At 38.4% G+C, this 15,712-nt stretch overlaps 2 protein-coding genes across 8 annotated transcripts in view; one reads left to right on the forward strand and one right to left on the reverse strand.

Moving 5' to 3' along the window:
* Nucleotides 1-3,339: 3,339 nt before the first annotated feature.
* On the forward strand, nucleotides 3,340-11,661 carry HEBP2 (heme binding protein 2). The gene is made up of 4 exons (XM_001370251.5): nucleotides 3,340-3,914; nucleotides 4,646-4,781; nucleotides 5,831-6,011; nucleotides 8,735-11,661. The coding sequence occupies exons 1-4, from the start codon at nucleotides 3,810-3,812 to the stop codon at nucleotides 8,931-8,933; spliced, it is 621 nt and encodes a 206-aa protein (XP_001370288.1). The 5' UTR covers nucleotides 3,340-3,809; the 3' UTR covers nucleotides 8,934-11,661.
* A 1,103-nt stretch (nucleotides 11,662-12,764) lies between these two features.
* Nucleotides 12,765-15,712, reverse strand: part of NHSL1 (NHS like 1) — a 268,808-nt gene continuing 265,860 nt past the window's right edge. For all 7 annotated transcript variants that reach the window (XM_007484625.3, XM_007484624.3, XM_007484627.3 and 4 more), the window contains one exon: nucleotides 12,765-15,507. In XM_007484625.3, coding sequence (XP_007484687.2) covers nucleotides 14,775-15,507 — 733 coding nt within the window. In that variant the 3' untranslated portion in view covers nucleotides 12,765-14,774. The remainder of the gene's footprint in view (nucleotides 15,508-15,712) is intronic.

Consider the following 15,712-nt stretch of genomic DNA (forward strand, 5'->3'; position numbering starts at 1 on the left):
GGTATGGGGAAAGGAAAAGAGAATGGGAGGGTATGTAGAGTAGCTCTTTATAATAAATAACTCAATAGTTTGCATTCCTTTAGTATTTTAAGGCTTTTAGAGTACTTTATTCACAAAAACCCTTTGAGGAAGATAATATCTTCATTTTAAAGACAAAGAAACTGAGTTAAAGAGGAGTGAAATAACTTTCTCTGTAACCTAATTGATATTTACCTGAGGCGGGCTTGGACTAAAGACCTTCTCACTGCCACTCCAAAGTTCTTTTCATGGTGGTGAGTTTTTGAAATAGTAAATCCCTAGCTCTGCAACCTCAGGTGGCCCTTTTAATTTGGGGGATGAACTAGAGATTTGAGGTAAATACAGGTTGAGGCGAGGGTTCAAAATTTGTCCAGTATTCTTCAGTATATCAGAGGGCAGATCCAAACCATTAAGTTGGTACCCAAACCAGAGGATTCCTTGGAGAATATGGCTTAGTAAACTAGCATAGTTTCTGACATTATTTCTTCTCTAGATCCTAAGGTTTACCCTCCCTCTTTCAAATCTCTACCTGTGGCTATACCCTGGAGAGGAGACTGGACATATTCCTCAATTCACTTGGCTGCTTTGACTTTATGAAAATACTCAAAAATACTGTCTGAGAGGCCATTCTCTTTGCAGTTCCTGTTTGCTTTTTTTCTCTTCCCTCACCCAGTCCCTGAAGAAACTGCGTCCTTTCCTGTTAAGGCAAAAACCTCACATTTTTAAAATTACAAGATACACAGAAAATAAACAGCAGGGGCCAGTTTTTCTGCCCTGTAGAATTCTTAAGGCTATGAACTGGGGATGTTACAAAATCTGATTCCATGAACCTGTTTGTCCTGCTGGCCAGTGAGGTCACTCCCAGGCACTTGATCAGGTCCTAGAAGAAAACATTAATTGCTGGTGTTTACTTTCATCACTGTCACTTCCATCACCACTTCCACCCCACCTCTTAAGCTAAGTAAAGTCTCTCCAGAAGGGAAAAAAAAGAAAAAAAAAGCACCCCCAACTGATTCAAAAGAAGTGATGCAAAAAAACCCAAAACATAAATAGTAACAAAGGAGAACAGCCTGGTGCATTGTCACTAGACTCAGCCTTGGAGTCAAGAAGACTTGGGTTCAGTATTTTTACTGACCCACTTACTGACAGTGTGGAATCAGCCAAGTCAGTTAACTTTTCCTTGCCCAAGCAATTTTCTGATATTATAAATTAGTCACTAATGTGCATTATTGGAATGAAATTGCACCCAGGGAGTTTCCCACATGGATGAAGGTCAAAAGAACATACTTCTAGACATAGGTATACACAGCACATTTCATTAGGATGATTTTAAAGGGAACCTTTATTAAATTTGTTGTTGTTCAGTTTAACTCATGTTCAATTCTTTGTGACCCTGTTTGAGATTTTTCTCTAGTCCATTCTCTGGGTTTTGTTTGGTCATTTCAGTAGTATCTGATTCTTCATGACCCCACTTGGGGAGTTCTATTTTTTTTAATTTATTTAGAATATTTTTCCATGGTTACATAATTCATGATTTTTCCCTCCCCCCTCCAGGAACTGGCAGGCAATTCCACTAGGTTATACATATCATTGTTCAAAACCTATTTCATTTTATTCATATCTGCAGTAGAGTGACCTTTTAAAGCCAAAAACTTGGTGATTTTTTGGTAAAGATATTGGAATTGTTTGCCTTTTCCTTCTCTAGCTCATTTTATAGATGAGGAAACTGAGGCAAACAGAGTTAAGTGACTTTCTCAGAGTTACACAGCTAACTAGTAAGTATATGAAGCCAGTCTTGAACTCAGCAAGAAGAATCTTCCTGACTCCAGGCCTAATGCTTTATCTACTGTGCAGCCTAGTGCCCAATTCATTAAATACCTAATCATAAAGAATATTTCTTCCTCACACTAAAGAAATTAAAACTTAACCTATAAAAATAACAAATAAACACTTAAAATGCAAATGAAAATGAAACATGACCCCATTTTTGAGACATTAGGCACTCAAGGCAATCACATGTATGGATGAATAAGGAATCATCTAGCACTGGGGAACCTTTAAGGATTTTTATTCAAGCTATCTGGTGAGCCCCCACATTACTGGAGAGAACTGAGGGAGAAAGTGCTTGCTTTGGGTGGCCGCGCAAAGGGTTGGAGCATGCAAAAAATGTCCTTGGTTGCTGGGAAGAAGGGGAACAGAACGACTTCCCCTAGTGCCACTCTTCACCAATGGGGAGCCCAACTCCCTCATTTTACAGAACAAAAAAATGAAGCATGAAAAGGCTGTAACTTACCCAATGTCACACAGATAGTAAAGAGTAGAAGTTGGGCTTTTAACTTAGATTTCATAACTCCAAAATTAGCACACTTTCCAGTGGACCAGGATATAGGGCAAGAGCAAGAATAAGAATGAAAAGCACATTTACAGAACTAGGGACTAAACCTATTATTTCATTGCCTTTTCTTTCTCTGTAGCTGAAAATCTTCTATTAATAGTTCCTAATCCCGAGGACAATTAAATGGCTCAGTGGATAGAAAATCAGGCCTGGAGATCCTAGGTTCAAATCTGGCCTTAGACACTTACCAGTTGTGTGACCCTGGACAAGTCACTTAACCCCCATTGCCTAGCCCTTACAGCTCTTCTACCTTAGAACCAATACACAGTAGAGATTCTAAGAAGTAGATAATGGTTTAAAAATAAAAAATAAAAAAAGAGTTCTTAACCTGAGGTTCAGGAACTATTAAAATGTATATTTTAGTAACTTTATTTTAATAAATTGGTTTCCCTCAGGATACCATTTTAAAAATGTATTTAAAATATCATTTGGAAAAAAAGGTCGTGGGTTTAACCAAACTACCATAGGAGTCCATAATACAACAACAACAACAACAAATTCGGAACTCCTTTCGTGGAGTTAACCTTGCTCACTGAGAGTTTAGCAACTTGTACGGGATGAGAGAGCTATTAAATGCCAGAGGCACACACGAAACCCAGATTAGAAACTCAGCTTTCCCTTATTCGAAGGTGGCCTCCCTCCCTACTATTTCACATGGCTGCTGCTTCTAACTCATAGTTTCGTGTTTTTTAATGTAGATGAATAAAAGAAAAGTCAATAATTGTGCAATAATTCTCCTTAAAGTAGAAAGCCGAAGGGCTTCTTCCAGGTCACATTCTAAATGTCCAAATGAAAACTCATATTTCTGTCGGTTTTCAAGTTTCAAGGTGCTTCCTTCCTTCACAATCACCCTTTGATATTGGGGGGGCGGGGGGAAGGGGGTAGTTAAACCTGAAAAACCGGCCTGCAGTGTTTCCCTATAGGGTACACCCTCTCCTCCCTTCAGTGGCTAGACCTTCCTCCAGCCACAGTGGGGAAGAGAAGGGGAGGGCGCGGAGGTGCTCCCCAGCACCTGGAGAGGGCGGTTGCAGAAAGGTGTTGAGACCTGCCTTTCCCCTACCCCGGCTACTCCACCTTCGTGAACAGCCCCAAGGCTGCTTGGGCGGTCACCGGAACCGCTGGGAGAGAGGGCTGGGAGTAAGCTGTTTGACGATGCGGGTCAGCGTGATCCGCAGCGTTAGTCTGGCCACTTCCTAGCTGCAGCAGCTCGGGGCAGACCCGCATCCCTGGACACACCCTCGGACCCGCCTGGGCGGAGTCTCTGGCCTAGGTGCTGCCCTCTGGGTGCCAGGGCAGAGAAGTGGGTCAAGTTGCGTAGGCCTCCCCTTCAACCAAGCCTAGTCCCAATTCCTTTTCATCTTTTCCTGGACCTTTAACGCCACCCCCCACGTCTGAGATGTCCGACCCAGAACCAGACCCAGATCCAGAGGAGGAAGCTGCGGAAGACGCCCCCGCCCCAGAGACACCCAACTGGAGGGGCTTGGAGGAGGCAGTCCAGGAGGTAGTGACCAACTTCTTCAATTGGCAGGAAGGAAGGAGAAGGTGCTGGGGCGCGGAGACAAGCAGTGACTCAGGATGCCCAGGCTCCAAAGCCTGGGATGGGGAGCCACTTTCCCTCGGGGAAATAGGTGGGATAGGGTGAAGCTGAAACCTAGCCTACCTGCCGGTAGAACACCTTGTCCAGGGAGGAGGGGGGGTTGGAATTTATTTCAAACCCGAGAGATTGGCAGTCGAGTGAACTTCAGCATCCTGAGACTTTGGGAAGGCCTTGGGGACCGGTGCTCAGAAACAGTCTCACATTTTAGGATAATTTGCAGTGAGAAAGAAGAAGTTCTTAGGTCTCTTAAATATGTTAGCAAAAAAAAAGTCACTGTAATTTTTAGCAAAGAAATTATTATGTAAATAGAGGAATCGTTCCTCTAGGCAATAAATGCCTTATTCTGGAAATCCTGGAAACAAAGGGTTTTTTTTTTTTTTTGGCCCAAGTTTTTCCTGCTATAAAATTAAATTAAAATATTCCTTATTAGGGAGCTAGAACTTGTGGTAGCAGGCAATTATTATAGACCTGTGAATTTGCATCCAAAATGGGATAGCCTTTATTTTTGTACACAAAGTTTAAGTTCTAGTCAGATTCAGAAATAGGCGGCTGTCATTGTTAAATATGAATTGTTAGAGCTTCTTCCTAATATATGTGTATATATATGTATATAATTTGTTTCTGTTTTCTTTAAGCCTGGTAGTTATGAGATCCGAGAGTATGAACCAGCTAAGTGGGTTAGTACCTCTGTTGAGTCAATGGACTGGGATGCAGCCGTCCAAGCTGGCTTCACAAAACTTCATAATTACATGCAAGGCAAGAATGAGAAAGGTAAGGTGGTTCACATTAGGTACATATAAAGTGGTGACTCAGCAATTGGTTCAATATGGCTGTAAGTTTTAGCATATGAAAGGAATTATCAGAATAAGCAATCAACTTCTGTTGAATATCATAAAAAATAATCCCTACCTATATCAGTTAAAATTTAAGCACAAACAGGACTTGGTTTCCTATCTCATCTCAGACACCCTTTGCCACCCTGGAGAAGATGCTTACCTTCCCCCTACCTTTTTTTGTCTTGGTTTCCTAATTTGTAAAATAAGGGAGTCGGACTCCATGACCTCTTTCAACTCTAAATCTATGACTCTATAGACCATGATTAGTTTTTTCAGAAAAATAAAGAATAACCAGCAAGATATAGTCCTTGTCCTTTTCAATTTAAGATTCTTGGCCTTAATAACCTCATCTATAAATGAGAAGATTGAACCAAATGACCTTTAAGTTTTACTTTAGCTCTTGCTCTGTGATCCTAAGCAATTGAATACATTATAAAGAAATCTCTTTGTTCATTTATTTGAGAATGAGGGAAAACAAGTAGTTAAAGGTTAACCTTATACCAGGTACTTCAGAACATGGAGGAGGGGATGATGGTTGAATGAAACTCTTTAACATATAGATGAGGAAATAGATGGGATAATACCTTATCCCTGTCACTACTATGACTACAAAATGTTTCTTCAGAGTGTGTCTGTATTTTCTCTTTCTCTGTTTCTGTTTAATGAATTGATTATAAGCACCTGAAAACAGCCATCTGATCTACCCTTTCCTAGTGTTTCAGTGTTATCTGATGGATTTGAGAACCCCAACTGCCAGTAGAATTTAATATGGGAAATGGAGCAAGTTAGAATATGTGTGTGTGTACACACATTTTAAAAATGGTAACTTTCCTTTAAAACTGGATATTTACTGGGATATATGAAAGATCATTCTGTTCAAGAAAATTAGAGGCAGATCAGATGTGAAATAATTACATAGAAAAATATAATATAGCATCAGCTTATTCTTTTTTCTCCTTTCATTCAAATTTGTTATCATGTCAGAGATAAAGATAAAGATGACTACCCCAGTGACAAGCTATGTGGAGCCAGGCTCAGGGCCATTTTGCCAGTCTACAATTACCATTTCTTTATGCATCCCTGCTGAACAGCAATCTGATCCACCCAAGCCTTCAGAGTCAGATGTCTTTATTGAAGACAGAGCTGCAATGACAGTGTTTGTACGGTAAGTGGAGGTAATTTAGCTCTTTAGACTAATAATTTTACTTGTGTGCTCATATAGTCCCTATGCAACTTGAATCTTACCAGAAAAAAGACTAATAAATGGCCATTTCTTCTAAGTTTAGACTCAACTCAACTTTTACATTGATTAAAATACCTGCTATATGCAAGGCATTATGCTAGAAGCTGAAAATATGGTGGTTAAGAAAAGAATTTATATTCTGCGAAGGAAGGGGAGGATGTAACAATATGTATACAAACCCATAGCTAAGTGCAAATTTTATACAAATACATTTCAGGAGGGAAGAGTGTTACTATTGGTATCAAGAAAGGCAGTTTGTAGGAGTTAGGACATGAATGGTATTTTGAAAGAAGATGGGGACTATGAGGAGGAAGAAGAGAAAGTACATTCTAGACATAGAGTACCATGTCTGCAAAAGAATGGATGTGGAGTGTGGTATGTCATGTAACGTGGGGAATAGAGTTTATGTGAAAAGATACACTGAAACAGAACTGAAAAGGTATATAGATACTAGTAAGATATATCGCGATTAATTTGTATTATGAAGAATAAAATGTATATGACAGTTACTGCTCTCCAGTTCGATAATATGAGTTCAAAAATAACTACAAGGCAATGTGGGTAGATAGATGAGTGTAACAGAAGTTCAGAAAACAGAAATCGCTCATCTCTGGCTTAAGGATCAAAAAAGGCTTTATAGAGCTTAGATTCAAATATCAATCTCTTCCAAGCCCTGTTAACATATATCAGAATATTCTGAAGTCAACTCACACTTTTGATTTTATGTTAAAATGCCTTTTAATAGCTGAAATGCAACTCACAAATAATTCACAGGAATAAAATAGGCTAGTTTAAAACTTTTGTCTTAATAATTCACATTGTGTATCTATATGAAATATATTTCTGTGTGTGTACATATGAACAGCTCGATGGCACAGTGGATAGAGTGCTGGGTCTGGAGTCAGGACAACTCATCATGTTGAGTTCAAATCTGACTTCAGACCCTTAGTAGCTGTTTGACTCTGGAAGAATCACTTAACCCTATTTGCCTCAGTTTTCTCTTCTGCCAAATGAACTGGAAAAGGAAATGACAAACCTCTCCAGTATCATTACCAAGAAAACCCCAAATAGGATTATGAAGTTTGGCCGAAAAAACAAAAGTGTGTATATAGAGAGAGGCATGTATATATATATATGAATACATACATAAATATACATATATACTTATGAATATGTACATATACATGTATATATCCATATGTAGGCATACAAATCTATATCTATATATAATATTGGACTTGTGTGTGCATGTATATATTTGAAATCTTGGAACAGTTAAAAAGCCATACTGATTTTTCTATTCAGACATTCCTTGAGGGATAGGGAAGTAGGAAGCTCTCTCCCTACAGCTTTGATCCTATGCATATTTTTCTAGCATAAAATATAACTAATTATGATCTCTTTTTCCCTCCCTAATTGCTACTTATTTTGGTAGAGAAGTTTTAGGTATTTCTAAGTATTTATACTCACAAAATTTGCTACTTTACTAAAATGCATCATCTGGCACAAACATATAGGGTAATAAACATTTGAGGAGGTAAACTGCATTTACCCACACCTCTCCTGGGTCTTACTCCTCTTCCCCCATATATATCATCTAGAGCTGTTGGTGAACCTATGGCATGCATGCTGGGGAGACTGCTCCCTTCCCCCTCACCACAGGAGCCTGAGGACATTTCTCATGTGACCTACCCCCTCTGCCCAGCAGCCCAATGGGAATACTTCCTCTCACTCCTGTCTGGGTTAAGGCAGGGAACTCACATTCTTATGAGGGTGCAGCTTGGGCACTTGGTTTTTAAAAGGTTCACCATCACTGATCTAAAGGATGTTTATATTTTGGCATCCCCTTTGAGTATAGGGAAATTATATTGCTGACTCAATGTGAAGATTTTAATTTCTCAAGTTTCTGTGTATTTTAAAACTTAAATGTAAGTTTTTCTGTAAAATTTCCTTCCATTATTAAAAATTGGACAATAACCCTCCCCTCCAAAGTACTTAATTCATCAGTGACAGGTAAATGTGTTTCTAGTACATATCCCTTCTAAAGAGCTCACATACAAGATCTAGCTCATTGATGAAGTGAAACAGCATTCTCTCCACTGTGTGTCTGCTTTCCATTTGTTTTCAGGATAGCTCTTCTGCAGACAAGGGAAAAACGACCAAATCTTATTGTTTTCCTGGTCAGTTACTGCTATATCCCTGTAAAGGAAAGGTTAGAGGGAGATGACCAAAAAAAAATTTTAACTCCAAATTGGTATTTATTATTCAGTATGCCACAAATTCCCTTGGGGAGAGAGTCTGTGCACCTAGCATAGTGCCTGATATATATAATAGGTGCTTAATAGATGTTCATTAGGCTTTCCTAGTGTGCAATTGTAGAGATGTTGAAGTATGGAATTTTTACCTACAAAAATCATGAGAACACTGCTTCTCCTGGAACACTCTCCACATTACTAATTTTCTTACTGCCCTTTCCTTCAGGAGGAACAGGAGTGAGTAGATAGCTAGATAGCCTGGAAAAAATGACTAATTTTAAACTTCATTTTTAAGGGCTTATGTTAACCCCCAAAGCTAAGAGTATATGACTATTCTCACTAAATAGTGGTATTCAAATTATTCATGTCTACTAATGTTCTTCTCCACAGGTCTTTTGATGGGTTTTCTAGTGCCCAGAAGAACCAGGAACAACTCTTGACATTAGCAAGCATTTTGAGAGAAGATGGAAAAGTCTTTGATGAAAAGGTTTACTACACTGCTGGCTATAGCAGTCCTTCTCAGTTGCTTAATAGACACAATGAGGTGTGGTTAATCAAGAAAAATGAACCTTCCAAAGAAAATGAATAAACAAAAAAGAAATGCTCCTGCTAAAGGCAAAAGTGCTGCTTAATGTAGATCTCAATACTGCTGTTAAGCTCATTGTTAATTTAGTCTCGTGTGTATAAGAACACCATCAGCTGAACTTTCGAATGTGCCTTTCCTAATGCCTAAAACGTCCCTTTGCTCCAAGAATAGGCTGGAAAATCACAATTTCCTCCTAAAAACAAAAATCTTTAAACTGATTAATGGCAGTAGTCTTTCTTCTTTTTCACCAGAAGGTCAGGGGAAACAGCCATAGGTGTATCTGTCTACTTTTCTCACTTTAATATGGTTTTTTTCCTCTTTGCTTCAAGAGAACACTGTCCTCTCTTGTGTCAGTGAAATTCTTAACTATCTGTGGATAGTGCCACGCTATCAGCCTTGGAAATACTAAATTTCCAGTTGATGGTGGTTAATCAGCAATTGAACCTTCCTATCACTATGGACAGCTGGAGTCCTCTATTCCATTGTCAGCTAATTTCTACCCACCCTCTGTAAGGACTCATAAAACTTGCAATTAACATTAGGGTAATGGTCCAAGTCATTTTTTTCTAGTCCTGCTTTTGTGACTTATAGAATGTTCTATTTCAAATGATGCCTCATTATTATTTTTAAATTTTTAAAAAATAAATCAATTCAATGGAAAAAAATGTCATGAATTATTTTAAGGAGGAAGGGAAAAGGAATACAAACAAATGCTGCAACTCCACCCCCAAACTTGAAATTTTAGGGGTTTTTTTAGTTTAACTCTTGTAAACTTCAATGGCTTCTCTATCATTGGACAAAATAAAGTCATGTTTAATAGACTTAAAATACTATGTATATTTTTTACTCCACTTAACCACATAGCCTTGTAATATTTTGATCCTATAACTGCTATTGGTTATAAAATGGTAATTTTTCTAGTTTTTGAGATTAATATTTTTCAGTTTGAAAACTAAACCTTTATTTTCTAGAGGCATTCTATTTAGTTTATAACATTTAATACATTATAACTTTTTAGCATAAGGATTAATTCACTGGCCAGAGAGAGCTAATGGGACTCTTTTCACAAGTAGCTGGCACAGCAGATAAAAGAATGCCAGGCCTGGAGTCAGAAAGATGTGTTCCCATGTGAATTCAAACAGTGTGTGACCATAGGCAAGCTACTTAACCTTTATTTGCTTCACTTTGCTTCTTCATCTGTAAAATGGAGATCATAATAACATCTAACTTCTATCTTTGTCCCAATGATCAAATGAGATAATTGTAAAAAGTTCCTAGCACAGTGCCTGGCACATAATAAGCACTATATAAGTGTTTGCAATTAGTTTAATTTCCTGAGAGGGGTTTGAAAGTTCCTTCCAAAGAGAATTCCTTTTGTTGCTAACAGTGAATATACACAGATATCACTGGGATGTAGCTATTGATATACACATATATTACACATATATCTGCACATACATATTACCCTTATTTATAATAGTATTTCTAGTGAATAGCAAGAGCATGATAATTTGACTAAAGGTAGTTAGGGAAATACTGATCTTTCTATTAACTATATTATCCAATTTACTATCGAATAATAATAATGAACAATGCCATCTGGTATTTTTAAACCTCCTAAAATATCGATTCCAAATAGCATCCTGAGAAGCAAAGATGTAGGATGTACCAGAGAATTTTGGGTTCCCCTGGCAATTTCTCCAAGTTGCCAAAATCCTTTTTTCCCCATTACTTGTAAGACAGAGACTCACTTTCTTCAGTTTATCTCACCTGCCTCTATGCCAAATCATATTTTTAAAATTCTTATTTTCTTGTAACTCTACCTTTCCCCTCAAGTGGGAATAAGATATTGAAGGGAAAGAGAGACTATTATTTAAGGGTACGTAAAGCTACCCATAACCTAAAGAATAAGCAGAAATACTTTGGAACTGATGCAGAGAATGAGAAAAACAAAACAGAACAAGGAGATGGCCAGCATCAGTCATTATTATCTCTTTGGTCTACAAGTCTGTCTGCTGACTATACTTGCTCTCCACTCCTTTTGTAATCTTGTTTATGAGGCAGATAATGGTATAGAATTGAGTTCTAGTTATTAGATACAGAATATGGACTTGAACGCAAATGTTGTACTTCTCTTTGGCTGAAACAATCCTTTCCTACTTTATAAGAAAGTGTTACCAAAGCTTCTGTGAAGCATCTTATGAAGCCATGGTGTGGCTCATCTCTGGAGCCCATCACCTATGGCGAGTGATTATCCTGGAGACATTCAAAGCATTTTTTTCTACTCTGCTTTAAGTCAGCATTAATAATGGTTTCATATTAAGACTATGGATCAAAGTAGGAGTGTGTGTCTGTTTGCAGGTTGGGGTGAGAAAAAACCATCTTCATTGTTGCTTTTATTTCCTGCCATTGTAATTTATCATGCCAGCTAATACTTTTAGTCCAGCTTGTTAATCCAGATTCCCACGGAAACATCCCCAATCTAAGAAAGATTTCAAATGCCATGCTAAGTCCAGAATGGCACAAGGGTAAAAGGCTGACCTTGGAGACAGTGAAAGTATGGAGGAGAATACCACTGCTAACCAGTGCCAGTACCAATGTACAGGAAGTTTGGGGGCAAATTTCCTTATCTGCAAAATGAGAATAATAGATCAGAAGTCCCTTAAAAGGCTGTTGTAAGGAGCAAATGAGATAAATTAAATGCTTTGTAAACTGTGATGTGCTACATAAATGCCCTCCTATTATTATTCTTTAAAGTACTAGTTAGAGGGGCTACTAGGTGGCTCAGTAGATTGACAGCCTGGTCTTAGAGATGGGAGTTCTTGGGTTCAAAATTGGCCTCACACTTTGTAGCTGTTTGACCCTGAGCAAATCACTTAACTCCCACTGCCTAGACCTTTTAAAAAAAGTGGCAGTTAGGGTAGAGATCAGACAATCTCCTACTAGGTTAGTGATATCTAGTAGATGATTTTCAACCTTAATATCAGTCTTTCAATCATCTTGGCTCTTCTTGTAAAAACTGATTGTTTTCTGTTCTCTATAGTTTGATGGGAAAGAGCTTTCATGACCCCAAGATCTGTCTATGACTATTTGACATTTAACAGTCTTAATGCCAGAGGAGGAAGATGTAATATTTGTCTTTGTGCAGTTATAGTATGTCTAAATCCAACAACAACAACAAAAAGTCTGGTATCCTCAAGAGCATAGGAATCTAGCTAATCAATGTTGGAGAGAAGACTTTCTGGAATAGGGTCAAGGATTAGACCTATAATTTCACAGGAAGAGAGAATTCCCAGGTGAGGAAACTATACCATGCAAGTCAGCAGCTTCTCTGTAATCTACAGCCTAAAGAGTTACTGCCTTGAGCACTGAGAGGTTGTTACCCAGTGTCAAAAAGCCAGTATGATTCAGAGGTTGAAACCCAGACCTTCCTGGCTCTGAGGCCAGTTCTCTATTTGCCACACATTGCTCCCTTCTCAACATAGCTAGAACATTGATTAAATGTTGGTTCTTTCCATTCTGAATTCTCTGTATGCCTATAGAAAGCTCTCCATCTCTAACAAGCAGGGAGGGCTGAATGCTTCCATATATTATCTATGTTTGTTATTCAGACCACCTAGAATTTTATTTGTTGTTTTTTTCCTATTTATATGGTGCCTCCCAGCACATTGTTTTTGACCTTTTCTGGCCTCTTCACTATTGGGTTGCCTCTTTTCACTGGAACCTTCTGGTCCCAGTTGCTGTTGTCTCTTTTCATTCAAGCAAAACATTTGTTGACTGGATAAAACAACCTCCCCATTACCACACCATCAGTGTGATCAACACACAGTAGGAGGAAAATTTTAAAATATTACTTTACTTTGTTTTTATTAAAGCAAATTTAAATAGTGTATTTGTACAATTTTAGAAAAATCTGATCATCTTTTAATGAGGTCTGTTATCAACTTTACCTTCAATGTAGGTAACTTATTGATTGAGTAGTGAGTTCCAATATTCAAACATTTCTGACCTTACAGAAGATTGCTTAAATTTGATCGAACACAGGAAATGCTACTAGCCTCAGAATTCAGGCTTCAGGACCCTTCTGCCTATTGTAGAAACATCATCAAGAGCTCCTATTGTTGAATAATATCAGGTCTTGTTGGTTTCCCAATTTGAAATGAAATAATTCTACAAAAGATGGAAGGAGTCTTGACATATCCTTCAGGCTGTTCTCAAAGATATACTGTGTTTCCTGCTGTGACTATCAAGTGCCTAGAGTAGAGATGTTGGATGGAGAACTGAAAAAATATTAGTGCAGATCTAGGAAGATAATTTTATATGAAAGAAAAGATAACAATTGGCTGCCTTATTTTATTCGAGCTAAGTATCACAGTATTGTCTTCTTGGATCCCTCTGGTAAAAGAAAGCATTAGTAGAACCTTAATTTACATGACTAACAGAGGAGTTCAAAGGAGGGGTGGGGATGGAAGAGGTAGGGGTCACAAAAATTTCCCTAAAATAAATAAAGCTACATACTTTCCCCCCACATACTAAAAATGCTTAAGTTCTAAGTTGGAGAAGATTAAAAATGTAATTAACAACCTCAGGTATTTACAGACAATATAAAAACTGCACAAGCCAAATAATGTAAAGTCTTTTGTTTTTAAATTTAAAAATTTCCTAGTATGACTCAAGAGCTCAATTTGACAAGCCAATTTGAGCAACTTTTCCTTTGTTAAGAACTAACTACTCAGCATTTTCTTCCAAGTATCATTTTTAATATACAAGACAATTAAGGTAGATCCTTCTATATTATGAAAGTTTTAAAAAGAATACTTCAGGCAGCTTAGAAAGAAACAGCCATAACATTCTTTGGTATGACCAAGTTACCAAATGTTGACATTTCAAGTGATGAGAAACTGCCAAATAGAAAATAAATTCTGGCAAAAATAGAGTTTTAAAAGGAAAATCTCTACCCACAGTTTTGTAGTGCAAGCTTTCAAATTTAATTTTGGAAATAATTTTATTTATAAACCAAAAATTCCAACTTTAGTAGTATATCACTTACTCCGATTCCTCTTTTTTTTACCACTATCATTTCAGTTTTCTCCAAGGTTGTCTAAGTTTCTATTCAAGGAGGAAATTCATTTAAGAACACATCACCTTCTAAAAATTAGGTTGATGGCTATGTGAGTAGGTGACTGCATTGCAGCATACACCAAGTTTTAGTGGTGCCATTTTCACACACTTTTGTCATTTTTACCAAAAAACCTACCTTTCTTTTCCCAGAAAAAAGTACCTGAACCAATAACTCCAGCCCTCTCCCAGCTTCTCTGTATTAACCATGACATGCTTAAATTCAAAAGCACACATGCATATATATTCATATCGTTTGTCTGGTTCGAGAATTAGCAAAGCCACCACCTCTCACCAGCTGTAGACCTTTTCATGTTTATGGAACTCACCAAACTTGATAAATATACTTCAAAAGCAACAACCATTCTTGTTTCCCTAACGCTTCTAGTGTATATAGATTGACACCTCCTTCCTCCTACACTTTCTTACCAATTAAAAAAAAATTTCCCCAAATGCAGATATACCCTTATATCCCCAGCATCGAGGAAAAATTTTCCCCAGGAAGGACTTTCAGAAGTTAAGCTTTTAAACCAGAGGTACAGATACCTTCTAAGTCCTATATGACCTTCCTCTACCATGTAGAGCCAGCAATGATCCGGCACATAGCATAAACACGGGATGTAACCAAAACTCAGCAAAGTGAATGGTACCAATCTGGGATCACTATGCTTCATCCCCTGTGCATATGTGGAATACTAAGTGGGAAAGTACATTCATCCTTGGAGCCTAACTCTCTTCCCTTAAAGAACTTCTACATTGTCCTGATAGAGTCTTACTAGCTGTCTTATCTGTGGAGTCAACATGGTTAGGAGCCTGAGCTCCCTTGGAGCCACACTCTTCAGAATATGGCAGATCACTAGTGTCCATTTCATTCCCAGTAAATCCATCCATTTCTTTTTCCCTTCCAACTCCTGCAGTCCGATGGAGTCTGTTCTCTGTGGGCTCTGTTGCTTCCCCTTCTCCCTCAGAAATGACAGTCATGGGGCTGCTTTGAATTCGGTTCCTCATGCTGTACCTGCTACTTGCAGCAGAAGGCGGTGTCCGGCTCCGGCCATACCTGGTGCCAGAGAAGGACAGACTCCTTGGCATCAGGCCTTCATTCTTGGCCCACTCCTCCTGGGCCCTCCTGTTCTTGTTTGGAGAACAGCTTGAGGGGCTGTCAGGGGTGTCTGACGAGGACTCCGACTTGGATCTGTGAAACCTTGGGTCTGTATTCTTCAGCATCTCAGCCGCTGACATTCGAGAGCTGGCATCTGTCCGGCTCCCCTTTTTCAGCAGCAGAGCTTTGAAGTTATCACTGCTAGTACTACTCTTACGAATGCTTCTCTGGATGGATCCTGCTTGCTTAAGGGAAGCCAGGCTGGGGGCAGCCCCAGTGGGTGTCACTGGAGGTGATGGAGAATGGTTTCGGGAATGATCATCATCAGAATCCTTTCGGCCAAGGACTTTCCTCTTAGACCTGAAATGCAGGAACAAAGGTTTTAAATAAGTCATTCACCACAGACCTACAAGGTAGCAGGTGATAACAGCAACACTCTCCATCACTGAAGACTCAAGCTGTCATCTGAGTTCTTTTTTCAAGAATAATAGAATTATATGTGTGTAGGTATACTCATATGGTTTTATGGTTTATATATAGCTCTAGGGCTTACAAAACATTTTAC

The sequence above is a fragment of the Monodelphis domestica genome, chromosome 2 (genome assembly GCF_027887165.1).
Source record: "Monodelphis domestica isolate mMonDom1 chromosome 2, mMonDom1.pri, whole genome shotgun sequence".
Lineage (NCBI taxonomy): Eukaryota > Metazoa > Chordata > Mammalia > Didelphimorphia > Didelphidae > Monodelphis > Monodelphis domestica.